The sequence below is a fragment of the Sciurus carolinensis genome, chromosome 2 (genome assembly GCF_902686445.1).
Source record: "Sciurus carolinensis chromosome 2, mSciCar1.2, whole genome shotgun sequence".
NCBI lineage: Eukaryota > Metazoa > Chordata > Mammalia > Rodentia > Sciuridae > Sciurus > Sciurus carolinensis.
In genome coordinates this window covers 171,585,933-171,611,644 of record NC_062214.1, presented here as the reverse complement: position 1 = coordinate 171,611,644, position 25,712 = coordinate 171,585,933, and the positions used below count along the sequence as shown (strand labels likewise).

The 25,712-nt window shown below is 37.5% G+C and overlaps 1 protein-coding gene across 3 annotated transcripts in view; it reads right to left on the bottom strand.

Moving 5' to 3' along the window:
• Positions 1-20,214, bottom strand: part of Psen1 (presenilin 1) — a 70,521-nt gene extending 50,307 nt beyond the window's left edge. The window contains exons 1-3 of one of the 3 annotated variants that reach the window (XM_047538768.1): positions 20,086-20,214; positions 12,422-12,503; positions 12,195-12,334 (exon numbers count right to left, since the gene is read on the bottom strand). In XM_047538768.1, the coding sequence (XP_047394724.1) occupies positions 12,195-12,281 (87 nt within the window). In that variant the 5' untranslated portion in view covers positions 12,282-12,334; positions 12,422-12,503; positions 20,086-20,214. Of the gene's footprint in view, positions 1-12,194; positions 12,335-12,421; positions 12,547-20,085 lie in introns of all 3 variants that reach the window. The other 2 variants (XM_047538770.1, XM_047538769.1) reach the window with 2 other exon arrangements.
• Between the last annotated feature and the right edge of the window lie 5,498 nt (positions 20,215-25,712).

Sequence of the window (25,712 nt, the reverse complement as noted above, 5' to 3'; positions counted from 1 at the left end):
TGAAAAAAAACTGACACCATTAACCTAAGTACCTGTACGAATGAACAAATAGTATGGACTCTACATCACATACAGAGAAATGAATAGTTGTGCTCCATCCGTGTACAATGAATCAAAGTGCGTTTTGCTGTCATGTATAACTAATCAGAACAAATAAAAATTTTTTAAAAAATAAAGGTATTATGTCCACCTACAACTCAAAAAAATTTTTTAAAATCTTTTCATTATGGAAAAAGTTCAAACAAGTACTATCAGAAGTAATCTTGTTTCTCTTCTTTCATCCACTTTATTTTGAGGCAAATCTCAGGTATATAATTTTCTTCATAAATATTTTAGTATGTATTCTTAAAAGATAGGAACTTAAAGGCTTTTGTGTGTAGTTTGATAGCTCATTTCTTTCAAAAAGAGAATTTAAATAAGTTTTAGGTTCACTGCAAAACAAACCAGAAAGTAGGGTTCCCACAAACCCCTTGTCACATGTGTGCATAGCCAGCCCCTTCCACTATCAACAGCATGGCACCAGAGTAGTTCATTTATTACAATGGATGAACCAATACTCACATGTCATTACCACTCAAAGCCCACAGGGGCCCAGTAGGGTTCAGTCTTGGTGTACATTCTGCAGGAATGGACAAGCGTATATGATACCTATCTACCACTGCCAGTACCACACAGGAAAATTTTTACTGCCCTAAAAAACTTGTGTTCCTCTCTCTTCCCTAACCCTTGATCTAACCCTGTCTCCACAGTTTTGCTCTTAACGACTATTTTTAAAGCTCAGAAAAACCAGTATTGTAGCCATTATAAGTGATTTTATTTCAATGGCAAAGAGAAAGATTACTCACTACATAAATGCTGTGAGTCTCAAGGAGGGCGAGGTCCTGTGGGAAGGGTGAGTGGGTGGGAGGTTAGTTTCTCAGAGCCAGGTTCCTCAGAGTTTTGGCAGCATTTTATCAGGGCTTCATTTACAGGCATGCACTCTTAGAACATGATGCAAGTACAGGTCCAGCCACACAAGGCCCATGGACCTTCAAATGGGAAGGTTATTTCTCATGCAACAGAGTATAGAGGTATTTTTAAAACAAAAGTATATCTGTCTGGATTTTTAAAAAATCATTTCTATAAGAAATGTTATAAGCAAAAGTTTACAACACAGAAAGTATCCTCTCTAATTGCATCTGACCCACAATATGAACTTGGTGAGCAACACTTTAAGATTTATTTTGTTTTGTTTGAGATGGAGTCTTGTCATGTTGCCCAGGCTGGTCTTAAACTCCTGGAATCAAGCAACCCTCAGATTCTCCTTAGCATACTGAGTATCTGGGACTACAGTTGAACACCCCTGTACCTGGCACACTTTTAGATTTTTGTTGTTGTTGTTACTAGGGGGTTGAACACAAGGGTGCTCTATCACTGAGTTACATCCCCAGCCCTTTTTCAATTTTATTTTGAGACAGGGTCTCACTGAATTGCTGAGGCTGGCCTTGAGCTTATGAAGCTCCTACTTCAGTCTCCTGTTGCTGGAATTACAGGCATGCACCACCATGCACATTATCATGTTTAGATTTTTTTTTAAATATTCTACAATTTACTTTTTTTTTTTGGGGGGGTGCTGGGGATCGAACCCAGGGTCTTGTGCTTGCAAGGTAAGCACTCTACCGACTGAGCTATCTCCCCAGCCCCTACAATTTACTTTTATCATTTAATGTATTCAATATCTTTCTATGCTGGACATATAAGTATACCTCATTATTAAATATAATAGCAGCATAATAATAATATTGACAATTTTGATAATTTAATGAACAAGTATGTGCTGGACCTATCCTATGAATTATCTTAATCTTAAAATTCTTTAAATTTATTATAAACTGCATTTAAAAGATAAAGAAACAAAAGGTTAACAAGAACAGATAATTTGCCAAAGATCATAGAACTCAGAAGTTCTAGAACAGAGATTCAAAGTGAGACAATTTAATCAAGAAACCTTTCTGTTAGCCATACCCTTGTACTATTAACTGGGAAAACCCTAAGTAACCAATGCCTCAATGATAAAGATATGAGATCATCTCCAAATTCTCATTGCTACAAATAATGCTTTTTTTCCAGTGTTGAAGATGGAATCTAGGGACACATGATAGGCGAATGTTCTATCACTGAGCCATATCCCTAACCCTTAATTAAAATTCTTATCTATATTTCTTGACAGTCTTATGGTAATGTATTTATAAATTTCTAGAAGTGGAAATGCTGAATCAAAAAGTATTATCCTGTGTCATTATGCATTATAAGTCTTTGCCCTAATCTGTTTTTTTGACTTTGTTCATGGCAGTTTTTGCCACACTCAAATCTATAATTCTGTGTAACTGAATACAAACTTAGGTACTGATTTTACAAGGAAAACAAAAACTTATTTTCACAATCCCTCAAATGCTAATGTTTTTCAACATACACACATATAGAGCTAGGATGCAGTTCAGTGGTAGAGGACTGGCCGAACATGCACCAGTCCCTGGGTTCAATCCCCAGCATCACAAAAAGAATAAAGAATAATACTATTTAAGACTTTATTGTCTGGATTTCTACAATTAGAAATGAGGTGTCCTAAGCTTGCACTACTGGATGAATTAGAAGAGTAACTTAACCAAAGGACTGGCAAGTTAAGTGGAAAACTTGAAAACATTTTTAATCACAGGCAATATGTTTCCAACAACACACAGAAGTCCAGCCGGCACCTGCCCAAGCTTTGCGATTCCCTGGAGTCAGAAGTGTAACCATTCCCCACGCCAAGGTAGGATGTCCTTTCCCCGAACAACTGACGTAACTGGTTAGAGATAATATTTAACATTTATGGGGTTGTTGTATTAGGCTTGTTAGAGTTTCTTGACAAATTTTTAAGATATGTGCCTAAGATTTCCCACTATACTGTCAAGCAAAAGCTTGCACAATCTTCTAGAGGTCAACAAGATTTTCAGCTCTTTTTTTTCCCCCACATTTCACTTTGACATAACTAAGGAAACAGATTCATTATTTCAAATAGTACACTGTTAGGATGTCGGGATCTGAGATCTAATTCAAAAAATTTTTAAAATTTTTCTCTTCTCAAGGTCCCAATTTATAGAGTTAGGATTGTTTTTTTTTGTTTTTTTTTTTTAATTTTATAGATTTCTCACACTCAAAAGTGATCCAGCATCATCCAGGAAATAACATAATTTCTGCTAGTCTGTGATTAGCTAACAATTTACTAAAGTTCTCTGCATCTAGTGTTTCAACATCTGGAAAGATTATTGTGGATGACCTTCATTTATAAAGACCAGACACATTTTAATGTCAATTTGGCAGCTGAAGGTAGATTAACATAAATGTTATTCAGCAATTGCTTTCATATAGCAAATCATTCCTGGTCTTTCAACAAATGACTGATTATTTTCTACTCTAAATCAAATAGCTATTGACAATTTATTTCCTTAAGGACTAAGAAATGTGGTCAGGATAAACTAATATGAATAGAACACTGAAAATTGAACTTACAAATCTAATTGTTTTTCTCTAATGTCATTTTAGTTCTTTATGCAAATGCAGTTGCTCCCAAATTACAGTTCCTGGAGCAGAAACATTGGCAAAACATGGCAACTGGTCAGACATACAAATTCTGGCCCCATACCAGATGTACAAATCAGGAATTTGGTTTGGGGCCAGAGAATGTTATAACATTTCCTCCAGGAACTGGATTCCAAGGCATATTAAAGTTTGAGAATCAGGCTGTAAGATATAGTTCATAAGGCTTAAATAACAATATAAACTACTTTTGGATTTCTTTCCAAAAATTTTACTCTTCTATATCTTAGAAAAGCAGAACAGTTCCAGCTGATCCATAAAAAGATGTAAATCTATACCAAATCAAAACCATTAATTTTCACTATTGTGAAGTTTACATTTTCAATTTCATTGGTGATGGAGGACAGAGAGATGTGAGTGGTGGGCACATGAGCTTAAAGGAATAATTCTATAAAATGGGCCCACTGTGCTGACCCCCCACAAGCTTTCTCTTAAAAAACAATGTTCTTGCATAGGCAGAATTAATATTGTCAAAATGGCCATACTACCAAAAGTGCTATACAGATTCAATGCAATTCCAATTATAATCCCAATGATGTACCTTACAGAAATAGAGCAAGCAATCATGAAATTCATCTGGAAGAATAAGAAACCCAGAATAGCTAAAGCAATCCTTAGCAGGAAGACTGAAACAGTGGGTATCGCAATACCAGAACTTCAACTATACTACAAAGCAATAGTAACAAAAACAGCATGGTATTGGCACCAAAATAGACAGGTAGATCAATGGTACAGAATAGAGGACATGGACACAAACCCAAATAAATACAGTTTTCTCATACTAGACAAAGGGGCCAAAAATATGCAATGGAGAAAAGATAGCCTCTTCAACAAATGGTGCTGGGAAAACTGGAAATCCATATGCAGCAGAATGAAACTAAACCCCTATCTCTCAACCTGCACAAAAATCAACTCACAATGGATCAAGGACCTTGGAATCAGACCAGAGACCCTGCATCTTATAGAAGAAAAAGTAGGTCCAAATCTTCACCTTGTTGGCTTAGGATCAGACTTCCTTAACAGGACTCCCATAGCACAAGAAATAAAAGCAAGAATCAATAACTGGGATAGATTCAAACTAAATAGCTTTCTCTCAGCAAAGGAAACTATCAGCAATGCGAAGAGAGAGCCTACAGAGTGGGAGAATATCTTTGCCACTCATACTTCAGATAGAGCACTCATTTCCAGAATATATAAAGAACTCAAAAACTCTACACCAAGAATACAAATAATGGGCTCAGGATATGAACAGACGCTTCACAGAAGAAGATCTACAAGCAATCAACAAACATATGAAAAAATGTTCACCATCTTTAGTAATAAGAGAAACGCAAATCAAAACTACACTAAGATTTCATCTCACCCCAATCAGAATGGCAATTATCAAGAATACAAGCAACAATAGGTGTTGGAGAGGATGTGGGGAAAAAGGTACACTCATACATTGCTGGTGGGGCTGCAAATTAGTGCAGCCACTCTGGAAAGCAGGGTGGAGATTCCTTAGAAAACTTGGAATGGACACACCATTTGACCCAGCTATCCCACTTCTCAGCCTATACCCAAAGGACTTAAAATCAGCGTACTATAGAGATACAGCCCACATCAATGTTCATAGCTGCTCAATTCATAATAGCCAGACTGTGGAACCAACCTAGATGTCCTTCAATTGATGAATGGATAAAGAAACTGTGGTATATATATACAATGGAATATTACTCAGCTATAAAGAATAAAAAATTATGGCATTTGCAGGCAAATGGATGAAATTGGAGAATATCATGCTAAGTGAGATAAGCCAATCTCAAAAAACTAAAGGACGAATGATCTCGCTGATAAGGGGATGATGACACATAATGAGGGGTGGGAGGGGGGCAAGAATGGAGGAAGGAGGGACTGTATAGAAGGAAAAGAGCGGTGGGAGGGGTGTGGGGGAAGCAAAAAATACCAGAATGAATCAAACATCATTACCCTATGTAAATGTATGATTACGCAAATGGTATGCTGTTACTCCATGTACAAATAGAAACAACATGTATCCCATTTGTTTACAATAAAAATAAATTAAAAAAAAAAAAAAAGTTAACTCAGCCCGGCATGGTGGTGCACACCTGTAATCCCAGCAGCTCGGGAGGATGAAAAGGATTTTGAGTTCAAAGCCAGACTCGGCAAAAGTGAGGTGCTAAGCAACTCAGTGAGACCCTGTCTCTAAAAAAAACACAAAATAGGGCTTGGGATGTGGCTCAGTGGTTGTGTGCCCTGAGTTCAATCCCTGGTTCTTCCACTACAACAAAAATTAATGCATAGAATGATGTGGAACACACTGTGAATTAAGTGTAAGAAAGAATGGAGCAATACCTGCTGGCCTTTCATTTCTTTCCTATAGTTTTGTTTAATATACTTTTGCATTATTAAAATGTTAATTTCTTCATATGAAACTCAGGGGCTTCTTGGTTTTCAGAATTTAAGGTAATTACTAATCAATCCCAAACACCTCACCTAATAGTTTATAAATAATACATGTCATTAACATTATTGGGGAACAGAAGGCCCTAATTTGTAATTTTTAAAATCTACGTAAAATTTTTTTCTCTAAACATAGAAGTAACACAGATTTGTTCAAATCCTGATATCTACTATTTGTGATAATACCTTTTGTTTATTGTGCTTTCTGCATAAAGTAAGTTTATATCACATTATTCATAACATATTCTGCTTTTTTAAAAATTTGACAGTATATAATGATAACCATTAAGTTTTTAAAATTATTTTTGACATTTTAATAAAATACAAAAATATTTCATGAAATAAATTATCAGACTATCTTTAAAGCTAATCCTTTATTAATGGTCAACTAGTTTATTTCATGGTTTAACCATTACAAGGGCATAGTGCATATTCTTGCACATACAAATGAATGTGTATTACAGAATTAATTTACTTTTATGCAAGAGCTAAGGATTTAAATTAGAGAAGTATATCTTATTATATATTTATGAGATAAAAATTATCTTATCTTAGACATTACTCTTACATACTTAGGAAAATAAAAGTCAACATGCCTCATTGTACATGATATTTCTGTATTTTATCTCTGAAACAGATTTTCAATAAATGATAGAGAAAAATGTTTCAAGCATTTTCTAAAAAATAAAATTAGGTCATTAAAAGTTAAAAAAAAAAAAAAAAAAAAACAACCAAAGGAATGTGAATATAGACTTTGCTTAATGATAATGTATCCACATCAGTTCACTAATTGTAACAGTTACCATACTAATGTTAAGATGTTAATAGAGGAAATTGGCATATATGGGAAAACTCTGTACTATTTCTCATTTTTTTGTGTAAATTAAAACCATCTAAAAATATAGTCTATTAAATAAAAATTTTAAAAGTTAAAAAAAAAAAAAAAAACAATTTACTTGTAGCCCTGCCTGGCTTAAATTCACAAGTATGTTATATTCTGCAGCAAACAACCTGTTATCTGCAGGAGAAATGCAGGGCTGAAATGACTATAAGAACATGATATCCTAAACAGGGGGACTTTTGTGACCCTTACACAGACCAGATCCCAGAACTCAGGCAGATAAGGATAATTCCCCCTAACTATAAAATCTGTAAGAACAGGTTTTAATTAGAGCCAGCCAGCATAGTAAAGTGACCTCAAGTTGTTATGGCAGTGGTTATCTGGCTAGTCAAAAGTCAAAACCAAGACCAGGTGGGACTCTGGAAACTTCGATGGGATCCCCAATAAAACTGGAGGGCAGGAGAGAAGCACTGCCCCTCACCTCTCTGAGAGGACCCACTCTCTCCCTTGAGAGTATCTGTCCCCCTTTCCCCTTTCCTATCCCTTCTAATAAATTCATGCCTGCTACTCTGGGCAACATGTCTGAAATCTTTGTGGTTTGATCACAAGAATCAGGTTTGAAGGAGGTCTCTGTGTTGCCTCAGTTTCCTGGCAGATTCCAGTCCTGTAACAGTCTGGATTCAGCATATCCTATAATATCTGCAGAAATGGAATGGAGGCTGACATCTAGCAAAAGTATAACAAGTCAAGGAAAAAGATCTCTCCTGTCAAAATTTTGCAACACAAAAATAAAACCCTATAAATTACTTTAATATAGAGAAAGTAAATCAAAGGATTATGACAGATAAAAATCTATTGTCTACTGATAGACAAACTATAGAAAAATGCCCAGTGTTCTTATGAGAGTTATTTTAATACCCAATTTATAAACAAAGAAGTTGAGCTATTTCACAACTTGTGCATTTTGCCCTTTTTCAGAAACAGCTGAATCATTAGTCAGTCTATCTTCAGTCCCTGAAGACAGTCAACCAAAAGCTAAAACTAACTGAAGACCATGCTAGCTTATAGTTGGAGGTGGAAGGTAAAGGAATGGAAGACAGTGAAACCTTCACCTGGATGCCATCTCTAGGGAAGCAAGATGCATATTCCTGAGGGAAAATAATAAAATGGATTCTTCACTGGGCTCTTGTGACAGATCAAGCTATCAGTTGATACAAGTTCTACATAACAATTATAGATATGCCCCACATCTTGAGAGCAGTGCAGATGTAACATGGCAGCCAGAGCAGGGATATGAGATGGCTAAGGAAGTGCACCCCGAGAAGACAGGGCTCAAAAAACCTCTGTGGGAAAGATGAAGTTCTTAGCAATTGATATGATTCACTTCAGACTTATTTGCAGTTATCAAATCTTAAAATTTCTCTTGCTAGCATGAGGGAAAAACTTCAAAACTTCTTTGTTCTTTTGTTGGGAGATTTGTATTGGTGTCCATTAAAATCTAAAGGCAGCTCAGAAATAAACTTTGCTTTTAGGGGATTTACTACCTAGATTTGGTGAACAAACACTAAAAAGTAAAAGAATTCCAAAAAGTCAAACAATGAGAACAACGCAACGACCCCTCTCATCTGGCACTGGCAGGGATCAAGATGTTTTATAAGAGTTAGTTTTCCAGATAATCAAAACTTAAAGGATAATGCAAATACTTTAAAATTTTTTGATATAAATTTTCTATAAGTGCATTATAAACATTTCAATCTTTTATTTTTGTTTTTAGTGTTGGAGATAGAAACCAGTTGCTCATGCTAAGCCCACGTTATACCACTAAACCATCCACTCGGCCCCTCAGTTCTTTTAAAATAGAGACTAAAAGACATAACTGAAGCTTTTATTGATGACAAGGGTATAATATGAACTCCAATTACCAAAAAGGGTGCCCTCAAATGCTCCACAATATCAAGCTTTTTTGATTTCTTTACATCAGCTGTTCTAACTTCCCCATTGTTCCACTCGGACATCAGAGAAGCCCTTGAATGTCTGCCTTCTTTCCACAGACTCCTCAGATAGCATATTGCCTTTCTGTGACTTTTCCTCATATTAAAAAAATTTTCCTTTTCTAACATTTTTTTTTTAATTATGAGATGAGGCAACTGTATGATAGAACCTTTGGAAAATAAAAGGGAAAACTGTCAAGATTACCCATCTTTTTCTTCTCTTATTTTTCCAGTATACACAAATGATACAATGACAAAATAGTTGAACAGATGACTACATAGAAATTTTGGGTTGAGTACTTTAGTTCAGTCTTTGTAAGATACAAAAAGGATGTTTCTTTTCTTTTCTTTTTTTTTTTCCATATTAGGGATGCCAAATCTATAATAAATATTTTTCTTAAACTTTTTTTACGGGGGGGGGGGGGGGGCGGTTTTACAGGGAATTGAACCTGGGGGTGCTTTACCACTGAGCAGCATTCCCCAGACCTTTTTATTTATTTTTATTTTGAGACAGGGTCTTGCTAAGATGCTGAGAGTCTCCCTAAGTTGCCCAAGCTGACCTTAAACTTGCAATCCTCCTGCCTCAGTCTCTTGAGTCACTGGGATTACAGGCAAGCACCACCATGTCCAGCTCTTAAACTATTTTTTTTTTTTTTTGGTGCTGGGGATCAAACCCAGGGCCCTGTGCTTACAAGGCAAGCACTCTACCGTCTGAGCTATCTTCCCAGCCTTTAAACTATTTTTAATTGAAAAACTATGAATACATTCATCATCATCATCACCATCATTATTTTTATCTTTTTGCAGTACTACAGATTGAACCCAGGGATTCTCTACCACTGAGCTATACCCCAGTACTTTTTCTAATTTTATTTTTGAGACAGTGTCTTGCTAAATTTCCCAGGCTGATGTAGAATTTATGATCCTTTTGTCTTGGCCTACCAAATAGCTGGGATTACAGGAATGTGTGGATTACAGGAATGTGCCACCAAACCCAGCTAAGTACGTACACATTTTTAAAGATCAATTCTCTTACTTAAAACATTTAAACTATGCACCATAAACAAAAGGAAACTAAGACTCAGATAAAATATATATATAAAAAGCATACACTCAACATGAGATAAGCACCCCCCCACCAAAAAATATGTTTCTATAAAATCAGTAAGAAAAACAATGGGCAATGGCAATGGGCAAATAACATAAAGGCACAACTCACAAAAAGAGAAAACAGAAGTGTCCGATAAGCATAAGAAAAAAGTTCAAACTTCCCGGGTTTCGACACCAAAAAAAACCCCCCAAAACCAAGAAAACAAACAGATTAAAAAAAGAAAGAAAAGTAAAGAAAAAAGTTCAACCTTATTCATAATTAGGAACATACAATTTAAAGAGCATGAAGGCTGGGAATAGAGCTCATTGGTAGAGTGCATGCTCAGTATGCACAAGGCCCTGGGTTCAATACCAGCATCAAAAATAAAAAATATAAGTAATAAAATAAATAAATAAGATACCATTTTAAGTCCATCAAACAGGCAATAATTTAGACAATATCCATGACTATCAAGGATGTTAAAGAAAGGACTCTACAATATATTCTGAAAAATTATGGCATTTGCTAGTAAATGGATGGAACATGAGGATATCCTGCTAAGTGAAATAAGTCAATTCCAAAAATCCAAAGTTGAATGTTCTCTGATATGCAGACGCTGACTCACAATAGGTGGTGGTGGTGGGGGGGGGTGGTTCACCAGATTGGACAGCGGGGAATGAGGAGGGGGATGGGAATGGGAAAGACAGTAGAATGAATCGGAAATAACTCCACATCATGTACAACCACAAGAATGGGAAGTTATACTTCATGTATGTCTGATATGTCAAAGTACATTCTACTGTCATGTGTAACTAAAAAGGACAAATACAAAATAAGTATGCTCCTGACATAAAATCATCTTGGAGAGCATTCTGGCAATTGTAAATATAGTTTAAGATCCATACACTGAATCACAAAAACTATTCTTGAGAAACTCAACACGTGCCCAAGGATTAATGAATCAGAATGTCACTGCAGCACTGCTAGTTACTGTGAAAATTGGAAAATACCAAATATTCATAAACACTAATTTTTATATTTACACGAGAGAAAATAAATGAAGAACTACATGTATATATGCATCAATTCCCAAAACTAAACATATATTTACATGTTTAAATTTCAAAGACATAGGAACTTCCCTTTACAACTTTTACACACATTTATATAGTTTTAAAACATGCATAGTGTTATTTAATAAAAATTATTTATGTATATGAAGAGAATTTTGAGATTATCTAGTAAATCATTTACTTTTACAGATAAGAAAAGTGAGGAATCCTAAACCATCAGAATGTAAAAAATTTCCAGGCCATCTAATCCTCTAGTTTGTCCATTCTATGGACTATCCCTCTGAAGATCTCGCTGGTAAATGATCAGCCCTTTGCGCTTGCTTTTAGTTACAAGTACACACTAGCCCAGAAGGCAGCCCCTGCAGAGCTTATAGTTAGCCTTGTTTTCCTTCATTCTGACTCTACCTTCTAAAAATCCTACCAATTCTCTAATCATCTCACAAGACTTCAGTGGAGTCTGCACTTAATCTGTAATGATTAGCTAATGGGTTTGCAGGCAGATTTGATGTCTCTGTGTGTAACCAGTGAAGAGTCTCCATGTCCCATGCCACATATCACAGCCCTTACCTGACTCCCTCCTTTGAACTCAGGACTTTTCTACTTAATCATCACATTGTGCAATCGTTTGTCAATGAACATTTACTAAGCACTGTCAGGAACTGTACCAGATACTGGGAAAAGTAAATAAAATGCACTCAGCCCATAGAAGACTAAGAGCAAGACAGGTAAAATGTGAACTGTGACGTGCTTATACTTCAGGATGTTAGAGAAGGCTTCAATTGAGGTGATATCTGAGCCAGGAAGGAAATGCATCAACATCTATGTCTTAAACAGCCTTGCAAAGCTAGGAGTGTAGATGAGTGGTAGAGCTCTTGACTAGTGTGAAGGAAGCCATGGGTTTGATCTCCAGCACCAAGGGGAAAAAAAAAAAAAAAACACTCGCCGTGTGTCCCCCAGCACCAAAGGGTACAGTGCTTTGCCCTCAGTTGAAGTTCACAAATACACATTTAGCATAATAGAAAATGCCTACCCCTCCCCTTTAGCATCTCTTGGAAGTGAGAAGGATGAAATCTGAACCCACAATCTGGCAAGGGAAGTTTCGGAGGCTGACACTGTACCTGGCTACGTACAGAATTGCTCAGGTGGTTGTCCTCAGACATCTGTGCATTCTGGAAATAGGACAAGGGTGCAGGTAACTCTGTCATTGGAGCAACTGTATAGAAATACTTTTTCACAGAAAACAAAGCTTCTTGGGGCTCTGAAAGGGAAAAACAGAACTTTTGCATTACAATTATACTTTTATTTTTAAAATTCTTTTAAAAATTAAAATTCAGCAAAAACAAACCTTTCTTTCATGTGTTCTCCTCCAAGCCAAGCTGTCTAAGGACCTCGAAGGCTGTTGTCACTTGCAGGCTCCCGTATCAGATCTGAAATGGGATTTAACCAAATCACCCCCTAGTTGGTCAAGTCCTAAAAAATCAATTCATACTAATTAAATACAAGGCCAATTTGCAAACCAGAAATGTGATAATTTGCCATGACCTGTGACTGAGAGAAGTACTGTCAGCTCAAGGCACTCTTTTGACAATGAGCTCTCAAATACAAAGATACTCAACTATTTCAGATTAAAAGCAAAGAGAGAAGATTTTAAGGAAGGTTTAACACTTCTTTTTCCATGCTAATCACTCCAATCAATATACAGAGTGGATGTGGTAGTGGGGATCAACTCAGGGGCATTTTATCACTGAGTTACATCTGCAGCCCTCTTTATTTTGAGACAGGGTCTCTCTACATTGCCCATGCGGGCTTCTAACTTGCGATCCTCCTGCCTCAGTCTCCTGAGCTGCTGGGATTAAAGGCATGTCCCACTGCAACTTAATTTTTATATCTTCATGTCTATGGGCTGGGGGTGTGGCTTGGTGGTGGAACACTTGCATGCATGATGCCCTGGGTTCAAACCCCACCATCACAAAAACAAAACAAAACATTTGTATAGTTATTTTTAATTTTGCAAAATTCTATTATCTTATCCTAATACAATGCCCCAAGGCACAGTTGACAAGTAACATCTGTTTTGTAAAGCAGAGGAAAGGTTAGGGTATAGTTCAGTGGCAGAGTGTGTACTTAGCATGCTTCAGGCCCTGGGTTCATTCCCCAGCACCAAAAAATAAGTCAATAAAATAAAAATTAAAAAATAGAAAGGGACCCAGAGAAATTCAGTGACTTGCTTAAGGACATACAGTCAGGCAGAAGAGGACAAGAATCACAGACTTCTGACTCCCAGCCCCAGGTCTCTTCTTTGCCACCTGGCACAGCTCCTTACAGACACGACTGTCTCTCACACTTCAGCCTTGTAGAGGCCACATTCCAATTTGCCTGGCTGCCTTTAGTTCTGCCAGTCAATCCTTTAGGACTCCAACTTCACCTTTTCATAGATACTCTTCACAAATACAGAAGAGAAAAATCTGTTTACATACCTAAGAAGTATCCTGGACTATACTAATATATAATATCTAAAACACTATTATAGAGGTTAGCGGTGTAACTTAGGGATAGAGCAACTACCTAGCCTACATGAGGCCCTGGGTTCAGCCCCCAGCACCACAAAACCAAACACAACAAAACAAATAAAACAAAACATTATCATGTATATATTTACATTAAAAAGCATCTTGTCAATGTCCTGTTTCAACTTCAGGATTCTCTACCCTCTAAATATTTCTTTTTTTTTTTCTTCTAATGATTTGTCATAAAAAATGCATAAAGCACCTTTTCCCTTTAGTAAAAAATTAGCCCTCATTTTACCTATATTTGGGTCATTCAATCATGAGGGTCGCAGGGTGATGGGGACCTAACCCAGGGCCTCCTGCATGCTAGGGCACCTGCACTACCACTGAGCCACACCCTCAGTCCCTCATGTCGACCTCCCAACCAACTAGGCTTTCCTGTCTATCCTACACGCTCTTATATACCATGTCCACCATTCTCCTCCCTTCCCCTCAGCCTACAGCCAGCAGGCATGGGATCCGGGAGTTGCAAATTAGCATTAAGATATGATCAATGTAAATGTTTTAAAATAAAATGAACTGAAAATGAATGCAGAGACAACAATTACTTCAATTTAAAACTCCAAATCAATTTCTGTAGGAGTAAATCTATATTTAGAGCTATTCATACCTTTGGTTTTATCTTTGAATACAGACAAAATAAAAATCTATCAATATGCTATTAGCATACTCAAAAGAGAGGTAGATAGAAGAGTTCTGTTTTCAAAGAACATAAGTATTCAAAGTAAATGTCTTCACCTTAAATCCCTAGATTTCATTTATTTTTTTATTTTTATTTTTTATTTTTTTGGTGTTTTTATTTTTTGGTTCAGGGATTGAACCCAGGGGCATTTAACACTGAGCCACATCCCCAGCCCTTTTTTATATTTTATTTAGAGACAGGGTCTTAGTGAATTGCTTAGGGCCTTGCTAATGTACTGAGGCTGGCTTTGAACTTGCAACCCTTCTGCCTCAGCTTCCTGAGCTTCTGGGATTACGGGTACTCACCACCATGCCTGGCTAGATTTTTAAGTTAACTGTGTGGTTGAAATGTTAACATTAGCGTACAATTAGTGATAAGCACAGTATATATTATGCCATTCTTTTCCACAAAAACACTTAAAAGTACAGCACTCAGCTAACCCCAAATTGCCTTAAGATGTCAAATCAGAAAATTTCTTAACAGTTATGTCCACTAGCTGCTCTGACAACTATATCATTGTAAGTACAGGTCTATTAAAGAAAACCCTTAGAAATCTGTCATTAATCTTCTTATATGATACTTTAGAAACAAAATAGTAAACAAGGTAGTGTTAGCCAAATGAAACAAAGGGAAAAGGCAAGACAGGGTAATGCAGGCAAACATAAATAAAAGGCAAATAAATGGAATAAAGTATATTATATTCTGGTAAAATAAAAGTAGGAGAAAAGTGATTATCCATTTACTATGTAAGATCAGAATAACCTTGTACTATAAATTTAGAAAAATACACAATAAGTGGTTATTTATTCACTAAATAAGACAAACACTGTCTACTTCTTCCCAACAAAACTCAAACACTGAGATTTAGCAAACTTATTACATTCACTGTACTCATTTTACAGATGAAAACAACATGGCAGACAGAAGTTAATTAACTTGACCACATTATATCTGGCAAACAAAGCAACTGGTTATTATATTCTATTGTCTTTATAAGATTCCATCTCTGCCCTCTAGGAGTTTATAGTAATAAGGGTTAAGGTATACTGCACTGAAAGGTATACTGCACTGATTTTTATTAGTAAAACCTACTGCTTACAAGTAAATGAGATCCTCAACTTCAATAATTGCTCTAACTGTAAATTAAAACCTAAAGTGCCAAAACCATTCTCCATATATAGTCCCAGTATTATTTTTTTAAAAGCTGAAATGAGGTCTGATCATTTTGATTCAAAGTTTCCATTTTTTAATCTTTATGCAGGATCTTTTCAACTATTACTAGACCCCTATAATCATCACTATAGATGATATAAACTGATCATCATACTGAAGTTTTTTCAGACAAATCTTACAAGAATTATCAATAACAAGGTAGTGGCTTTAGCATATCAATACTATTTTCAAAGTTATTTTCACAATCATTCCATTTGATTCTTAAGAAAAACATGAGGAAAAGAATCTGTATATTCATGTAAAAAAATCAAAAACAAAAAAACAAACAACAACAAATAAAAAACTCTTAGGGAAGATGAAGGCATTTGCCTGAGCTGGTTAAGAAGCAAGTGAATTAGAAAGTCAGTTCTAGAACCCAAGCCACCGGATGTCTAGTCCAGGGGTGTTCCAGTCACCCAGAGAAATTGCAGGCCTCCCCTGATGCTCTGAAGATCACAATGTTACAGGGGAGCATCCCTGGAAGAGTTGGCTTCACATGGAGCTCAGAAGGAAGCAGAGGCAAGCAGCAGGGCCCAGTCAGGCCTGGAGAACAAACACATACTGTTGGTACAAAGGGGTAGGCCAAGCAGAGTTGATTCTGGTCCAGTAGCAGCTGAAAGCAATTGATGACTGCATGGAGAAGGTCAATGACCCCACTGTTCAGGCAACATGACAAAAGACACTCTTTAGATTTTATAACATTTTCAGCTCAGCCCTCTGAACCCAAAAGGATAGTAGCTGGGAAGAGAAGATCTTTCATGTGACCTGCACTGCAGAAGGAGGAGGAGGGACAGAAGTCGATAGGTGCTTGCCTCTCTGGCCACCTGTGAAGACTGACAGAGGGCAGCACTTGAATTCACTGCCATCCATTTCCTTTCTCTCAAAACACTTGCTCAAGCAGACAAAAGGAGAGAAAATGTTGTCCCACGAGCAATGAGAATTTCCTCCTACTTTACAAAAAGAGACTAAAAAAGCCCCAGGAGAACCACAAATAACCTTAAAGCTTAGAGGAGAAAAATTTGTCCAATTGGATACCTTCTCTGTCCTTCAGCATTCCAGAAAGAAATATATATACATATATACACACACACACACACACACACACACATATATACACACACATACATACATATATATACACACACATGTACATATATATATTTCCCTCCCTTTCACTACATTTCCAAGGTAACAACTAAATCTCAAGCTCCTATAGAACACCAGTTACTTAATTTTTTGTACCATTTCTTTCTTCAATTGGAGATAAACAAAAAACTGGTACTGTACAGAAATATCTTCATGAGACTTAGTCATGAGCTGCTCTACCACAAATGGTTTGTGATTTGTTTTAATGGCTAAGCCACTTGAACAGTTTCTCTTTCACTTAGAAAAGGTTACAAGTATTTTTTGCCACATCTGCATTGTAATGCTAAAAAGTTTTTAAGAACCAAATCAGTTTCTGACTGATACCAAAGAAAGTATTTCATCACTCTTGGCGTCACTTTGACAGCTCCTCCCTGACAGGCAGCTCAAGTTCTGATTACACAGGTGGGTGGAGAAAGCCTCTATTTGGGTATTTAAAGACTCACATCCAGTAATAAATGTAACCACACTCTAAACAGTATTCTGTAATTGAAATTAATAAAAAAATAATTTAAAATTAAACACTTCAGGGTCACATCCTGGGAAGACTTCTGAATTTTAAGAGGTTAAGAGTAAATCATTTGCCAGCCTCTGAAGAGTTTTTCAAAGTGGTAAGTGCTAAAAAGAGCAAGGACAGTGATGCATCCTATTTAGTGATTTTCTGGGCCTCCTTCCATCCCACTCCACCTCTGTGAACCATCTGTGGTAGATTAGATTATTATTCACCAAATATTCATTCCCTTTCCTAGCATCCCCAGGGAAAGACAAACAGCCCTCCATATCCTCAGGTCCAGCATCCTCAGATTCAACCAATCAGACAGAAAATATCTGACAATAAAAGAATTGTCCATACTGAACACGTATGGACTTTACTGTTATTATTCCCTAAAGAACACAACTATTTACATAGCATATACATTATATTAGGTAGAATCTAGAGATGATTTAAAGTATATAGGAAGATGTGTGTAGGTTATATACAAATACAACACCATTTTATATAAGCTCTTGAGCATTCTCAGATGGTGAGAGGCATTTCTCTTTTTGCAAAGTTAAGGTGAAAAGTTTAGATACCAATTGATTAATTATAGTTGGATTTTGCTAGTTTGTTTGTACATACCAGGGATTGAACCCAGAGGCACTTTAAAACTAAGCTACATCCCTAGCCCTTTTTTATTTGAGACAGGGTCTCACTAAGTTTTTGAGGCTGGCCTCAAACTTGTGATCCTCCTGCCTCAGTCTCTGGAGTTGCTGGGATTACAGGCATGCACCACCTGGCTGTCTTGTACTTCTGCTGTTGTCTTAAGCTCACCATGGGTAGCTCCTGCCCCTTCAGCTGGGCTGGGGGCCCCAGAATAAGACAAGCAAATCAGAATGGTCCCATATTATTCACACACCTACATCTTGAAGCAGAGCTTTGAGTGAGAATAAATGCTCTAAGCTGCTGAGTTTGGGGGAGGTAAACTGTGTAGAGTTACTGTAGCAACTTGTTTTAAAATAATGGTGATGCTGGCTCAGGATGCAACAAAGATGAACTAAGAAAACCCATAATCCCTTATCTGAACCCTTAGGACTGTGATTACGATTCAGATTTTTTGGTTTTTGTAAAGGACATATGACACAAATATCACATTATATAGGTTCCCCACAGTCTTAGGAACACAAAACCAAGCACATTATTAAGACTACAGTGAAACATATGAATGGTCTTTTTATTTTTATTTTTCTATTTTTCCTTGTTTTATGTACTGGGAGTTGAACCCAGGGGCACTTTACCACTGAGTTACACTGCCAGCCCTTTTTATTTTTTATTTTACGATAGGTCCCACTAAATTGCCCAGGCTGGCCTTGAACATGTGGTCCTCCTGCCTCAGCCTCCCAAGCAGCTGGGATAACAGGCATGGACCGCCATGTCTGGCTAAACTGTGACAGATACTGGGGATACTATGAATTCTGATATTGCTTTTATCTACCTAAGGAGCTTACTATCTAGGAGGGAAGACAAACGAGTAAATTTTACATTGACTACACACTGAAGCAAAAATGGTAGATATTAGGTCAATAAAATACCATTCAAATTAATTTCACCTGTTTGTTGTTACCTTTAAAAATGTCTATTCCAAAATTAAAATTAACATTTGTGGCTCACATTATGTTTCTACTGAACAGTGCTGCTCTAAATTTTCTGTTCTTTCTACTACACCAGGCCTAACCCTTGAACTCCCTGACAGTATCTTCCTTCCTGAAGCTTCCCTCCCCTCCTCAGCTTTTTTGACATTGCACTATTGTGGTTCCCCTCCTACCATCCTCATTCTCCTCAGCTGCCTCCTCACTCTGTTCTGCCCCCTCATTATAAAATGTTCCCTAGTCTGTCTTTGGCCTCCTCCTTCCTTTCCTTCTTTTAGGTATATCCGCCACTATTCCACCATTAACTGGTAGTGACTCAGGTTTACTGCTTCTTTCCTGGCCACAGGACACTTCACCTGCTGACACTTTAAAAGTGACACATCCAAACCACTTCCTGGTCCTGCTTTTTTAGTTCTTTCCTCCTAACTTCCTCACTTCTGAGATACTGACTCCTATCCTGTACACTTAAAACCTCCTAATCAACTTCACATGTCATTCCTGCTCAACTGGTTTATGTCAGTTCAGGGTTTTTTTTTTTTTTTTTTTTTTTTTTTTTTCCTCTTCTAAGTTATTTGAACACCGCAGACTGAACTTTCATTATATCTCACCTGAATTAACCAAGAGTCACCTCAATTCTCTTAGCCGTTCAGCCTCCACTACCAAACTGATGTACCTAAAGCAAAGCTCTTAAGCACAACAGTGCCACGCACATGAAAAGAATGAGGGAAGAAAAAACAAATAATGCAGACACATGCCAGCATCAGACACATGCTTCGTGACAGTCCCGATCAAGGAAAAAGCAACAGACCGGCTTTCCGCGTGGCAAGTGAGGCGTGAGGTACTTGGCCCTGAGTGCCACTCACTTCTAGACAAGGACACAGGGCACGAGGCGCGAGAGTTTCACCAGTTGCTCAAGCCGGCCCAGCTCAGCCCAGGGCGCTTCCTCTTTCTCCTGCTCCATTCCAGGGAAGACAGTCAATCCCCGTCCCAAGCACCTGCGCCCTGAGGTGCCTTCGGGAAGACAGCATTTCCGGGCCAAAGCTCGGAGGGGAAACTTCAACCTGACCGCGCGCTGCGCCGGGAGCCCAAGAAACCGGCCGCCCCTCCTTGTTTCCCACGCGGGGCTCCTCGGTCGCCACCCGGCCGCGCCCCGCCCCTCATCCTCGAGGACACCGGCTCCGCAACCCGGGGCGACAAAGGACCGGGCCTTGTCTACGGCCGCCTCTGTCCACACCAGGTGGGGGACACCTTTCTTTCCCCAGACTCTCGACCACGCACCTTCTCTTTCCCGGTAGCCGCAACCCGCTCCCAGCCGAGGTTCCTTCCCCAGCGGCCGCTGTTTTGTTTCCGATGTGAAATCGCGGCCCCCTGAGCTGCCCGTCCCAGGCCCCGCCCTAGAGGCCTCACATGTCGTCACTTCCGGCCCTGGCGACGTTGGCTGCCTGCCCCGGGGGGCGGAGCTTCCGGCTGTGCGCGAGGACTGCGGAGGTGGGGGGATCCCTGCAGTACAGCCAGCCTAGCGCACCTGGAGCAACCGGGTTAGGGTGCTGGCGTGGGTCGGAGGTAGTCAGGGATCCGAGGCTCCTCTGTAGCGGAGGACTAAAGTTTCTACGTGGACCGGGTTCCAGCGTGTTTCTCCCAACCTTAAAGTGATAACATCTCAAAATTTTCTCTGTAGTACCTGTTTGTAGTTTTCTCAAAATGCAGATCAGCCGCGTCACCATTAAGAGGATGCTAGCTAAGATTTTAAGTATCTGTACCCTCTCCCCACTCAATGAACAAAAACTTCCGGTGGATGGAGAACCGAGAAACTGCATCTTAAAACAAACATCCTCCTTGGTTCAGTTCCCAAGTTTGAGAACTACTATTCCTAGATGAGACGCTTCTCAAGAGCAGAAAGTGTCTTCTTTTTGTAATCCCCAAACCTAAACAATATCTAGTTCAGTGTATTGCTTGGTCACGTCAATTCTGCATGTCTGTCTTTATAGAGCTGTGTTAAAGACAGTTACCTCCCTCTTCGTGCCCACCACTCAACACTGTTCCAATAAATCAACTTCCTAAATATTAACACACAATAGCTCCAATACTTAGGTGATCTTTTCCATTAAACAGGATTTTAAAATGGGGAAGCAACAACAAATAAAAGGGAGTCTTTAAAATCGTTCACCTCTCCTGCCCCTTAAACATCTTAAGGGTGTTTTCCCTGGTTTGTTCACTTACATATCACACGTGCTGATAACAATGCCTTACATATATGACTTCTATTATACATTTGTGAAACATGGCTAAAACCCATCTATTTGTGAACTAGTTCAGTCTCTTTGATTGCGATGTCTTACAATGCTGTTCTTAGAAGCAATCTTGATACATAAATTTTGTGCAAAGGCATTCATGGTGTATTTACAGGCAAAAGCTTGAAGCGAAATGTCCTACAATAAACCACCATTTATTGTCATTAAAAATTATGTGCACGAAAAATTTTTATTCTATCAAAGACAACTATTTACAGTCAACGTCAAAACATTCTTGCAAAAGGAAACAAAAGGCATTAAAAGGTGGAGAATGAGTAACTACAACAGATAACTTTTTCCAGTTTTCTATATCCCTTCATCTTTGTGGTAATATGAACGTCCAGGGCACACTGATGAAGACACTGGGACAGACTTGAATGAGGCAAAAGCGATATCCTAGACACTGTGAAGTGATCCAGGCAGGGAGCAAATGTCCATAGTGCCAAGAGATAAACTAACACATAACCTCTTTCACTAGCCATCAGTGGAATGGTGAGATACAAACAAGGTTAAGGGAGATTTGAGACATCTGGAGAGCACATAAAACACTCTTTCTGGAATCTCAATAGTGTAATTAAAAAGAGGATCCAAGATAAAATGTGTGTGTTCCTTAAAACATGTTTCAGACTGAGGGAAGAAAATGGAAATACTTAAGGAAGGCACAAAAAAAGAGGAAATGTGGTTGGCAAAAAGAGCAAGTGACGTGAGGGAGGTCTTCTTGAAAGAATACATAAGAGTATATTTACCTACAGAAAGCAAAGGTTTAAGATGGGTGTTGTCACAAACTTGAGAACTAGAACTGCACAGTACATGACTTACAGCTTTTCTAATGTGCTCTCCTGCCCCCACCTTGTGGCACTAGAGATGGAACCCAGTGCTTTGTGCATGCTAGTCAAGCACTCCACCACTGAGGTACGTCCCTAGCTCTTTTAATTTTTTTCAGACAGGGTATTGCTACATCTCCCAGGCTGGCCTCAAACATAATCCTCCTGTCTCCTCCTATCAAGTACCTGGGATTACAGACACGTGCCACCACACCTGTCTGCTTCTAGTGTCAGGTTCTAACTGTTTGTTGCTGTTTTACCACATCTAATTTCCTTATCTAAGAACTTGGATCCCCTTAAGAAACTTGCCTCAATAAGTTGAGCAGAATGAATAACTATAGCTTTTCCACCCACAGTAAAAATAAGTCAAGTCTCTTTGGGCACAATTACCAACACTGTAAATTGACAGGGGAAAAGATGATCCACATTGTTTTTGTAAAGTAAAGTGCTCTTAAGATTTTCTTTTGTTATTTAAGAAAGCAGGAAAAGTAATTGTTGGTAAATATTCTTCAATTCACAATACCTTTATTGTGTCAACAAAAAATTTGCTAAAAATGCCTTCAATTCTATGCTGGGATTAAAAAAAAAAAAAATCAACAAACACTTTACCCCTAAATCCATATTAGTATCTAGATTAGCACTGTCCAATGTAAGTGAAAACATGATAATCTTCTATAATCTGACATCCAACATGGTAGCCACTAGCTACATATGATGACTGATCACATAACATGCAAGTAGTACAAATTATAACAGGAAATTTAGTCTCACATAGCTTTTTTTTTTTTTGGGGGGGGGGGGCGGATACAGGGGATTGAACTCAGGAGCACTCAACCACTGAGCCACATCCCCAGCCCTATTTTGTATTTTATTTAGAGACAGTCTAAATAGTTGCCTAGCATCTTGCTTTTGAAGAGGTTGGCTTTTTTTAGCATCTTGCTTTTGAACAGGCTCACAATCCTCCTGCTTTGCCTGCTCCCCCAAGTCGCTGGGATTACAGGAATGCACCACCACAACATCTGCGCCCCCACCTCTTATGACTCCAGAACACCTAAAATATGACTTCTGTGACTGAAGAATTAAGCTTTTAAATTTCATTATGTATGAAACCATTTTTTACTACTTGATAATGCAACTCTAGACCATTAATCAGAATCCCATATACAGGCTGGATGACCATTTGTACAAGGGCGAAGAACATTTCTATTGGTTCCTTCCCCTCAGACTTGAAGTTGGCTGGCAACTTCAATAATTCATACAGTACTTTGTACACGTACTGGTGTTCCATAATTCCTTGTGTAATTAATTTTTGGCCATAATTAGATAGGTAATCGAGGATCCTGTCTTATGCATCACATCTACTTAAGCTGATAGCATGAATGGCACAAAAGAAGTACACAAAAAGAAGTTCCTTGAATGCAAAACAGTATATATAAAATATGTAACTGCAAGATACATTTTAATAGGTTAAGTCATAGTAAGATTATCTATACAACAAGAAGAGCTGAGACCTCAATACCATGAGCTTCAATGACTAAATAAGCATACACCAAAACTGTTTAACAATTCAGTTCCCTTTCTGTGCCCAAAAATCTAAAAAAATCATGACTCCAACTAAACAGTGATACACAGTAGAAAAACTCTGGTGTGTCATGTAATTCAAACAACACTGCTTGAGAAGAATTTTTATTCATTTCTGTTTTAGAAATTCTTTTTACTGGGCACTTTATATTGCCATTCCTAATTTGGCCTTCATAACTCAATAATAAATGAAATGCACAGAAATCTATCAAAGATGAAAAAGGCAAGCACTCAAATGCAAAATAATGACCATAAATATTTCAAATAGTTTACAATAAATCACATTTCAAAAAAAAAAACCTACCAGTTTATCAAAAAGGCAAAAAACTCTTTTGGTCTACAGTATGAATGTAATAGTAATAGCTCCTGGGTTAATTGCATATTTACTTTTTCTTCTTTTGACACCTAGACTCCTTCTTTGCCAGTTTGAATTATTTCTCATACTATTTTTTTTAATCTCCAGAACCATTCACAAATCAATTCATCATCTTTTCCTAAGCAAAACTATTTCTCAATTTCACACTGTTGTAAAAAGTTGAAACATAAACCAGAAAAATCTGTAACACTTTTGACAACAGACCTTTCATCAATTTGGGGGTATTAATTGAGGATATTCATAAAACTTATTATGGAGAGTTGGGTAAATAGAGACCCATAAAAACATTGCATAATACCTGCTTACATTTATTTGTATCACAAAAGTTTTTCTACTTCATATGAATGGAGAAAAAAAAATTTTCAGTTCAATTCAGTTCTCGAGCCCAATGTTTTTTCTACTTGTCCACCAGAGCTGGTATTCATGCCTGATTGGTAATATGAAAGAGCACCCTGAAAAATAATTACCAATTCATACTATTATTAGTGTATAGGGAATGACAATGATAAAAGTAAAAGAAAGAACAAATAAAAACGAAACTTCCAAGGAGAACACCTTCAAAGGCTGGCTGGGAGAAAATCTAGAATATTAGGGTTGTTCTCAGGTATCACTCTGGGTTACTTTTATGTTCCTGAATAGAACATTATACATATGTGTGTGTATAGATATGTGTGTGAGAGTGTGTATACATACATATTAATATATATATTACACACACACACCCACACACAGATATCCTGCTTTCAAAATGGTTTTTTTCATTTAAAATCTACTTAAAAAGAAAAAAATAGTTGCATTTTGTGTAGTCTGTTAGAATAAAATAATACTGAGCAGTTATTTTAAAGTGCTAATCATTACAGTCCTTAGGTCAGATGGCACTGGCATCACATGGGAGCTACAAAATTTCAGGCCTACACAGCCCTGATAAATCAGAGTTCCAACTTTTAACAAGGTCCCCCAAGTGATTCAAGTGCACATGGAAGTTGAGAAAAACTACCTCGAACTTTTACTTATCTTTCTCCCTTAGTAAACAGCTGTATAACTTAAATTATTTTAGGGTCAAATGAGGAAAAAGCATTTCAGTTTTCTAAATGCCAAATCAACAACAGTTCTTAAGACTTCTTAGTGTAGTTCTGATACAATCTGAATGGGCACTATGAATTAACATAAGGTTTCCTAACTGAAATTAATTCATAGGTTTATGGTATAAGACAAAGTTCAAGGAATTTAAGAGAAATATTTTCCAAGACAGTAAAATATGCCCTTTATACATGTCCAATTCTTGATATGCAATTCTGAAGAAACTCTGAAAACCTAAAAGTTTTTGATGAAGCTTTGAAACAAAACTTGATTTGAATTAGCATTAGACTATGAATTTAATAGTCTTCACATCCCTGCTTACCTATGACCACTCCTGCTACGCTGTAAAAAATGTTAATATCGACTACGTAAGTATCACATATATAATCCCTTAGAAGTAGCAACTGTGCAATACGTTAAGATATAGCAGCAAAATAAACTACTGTGTCCTAGATCTTAGAATGGTAGCCAGGATGAATCTGAGAAAAGGCTGATAAATTTGTAAAACACAGGGGCGTCTTTCTGAAATTTTCTCTTAAGAAACCAAAATTTAAAATATTTTATCACCACACAGACATATTTCCATAGCTTCATCCTAAATAAGGTAAAAGGCCTCTCTGATCTAATACCAAGTCATAAAAACCAAGTCCATTAAAAAACCTCAGCCCATATTTTCAAGTTTCCTAGCATGTACTACATGATTACAACATGATGTCATTATTTACAAGACTCTGAAAGAAAGAATCCCCAGGA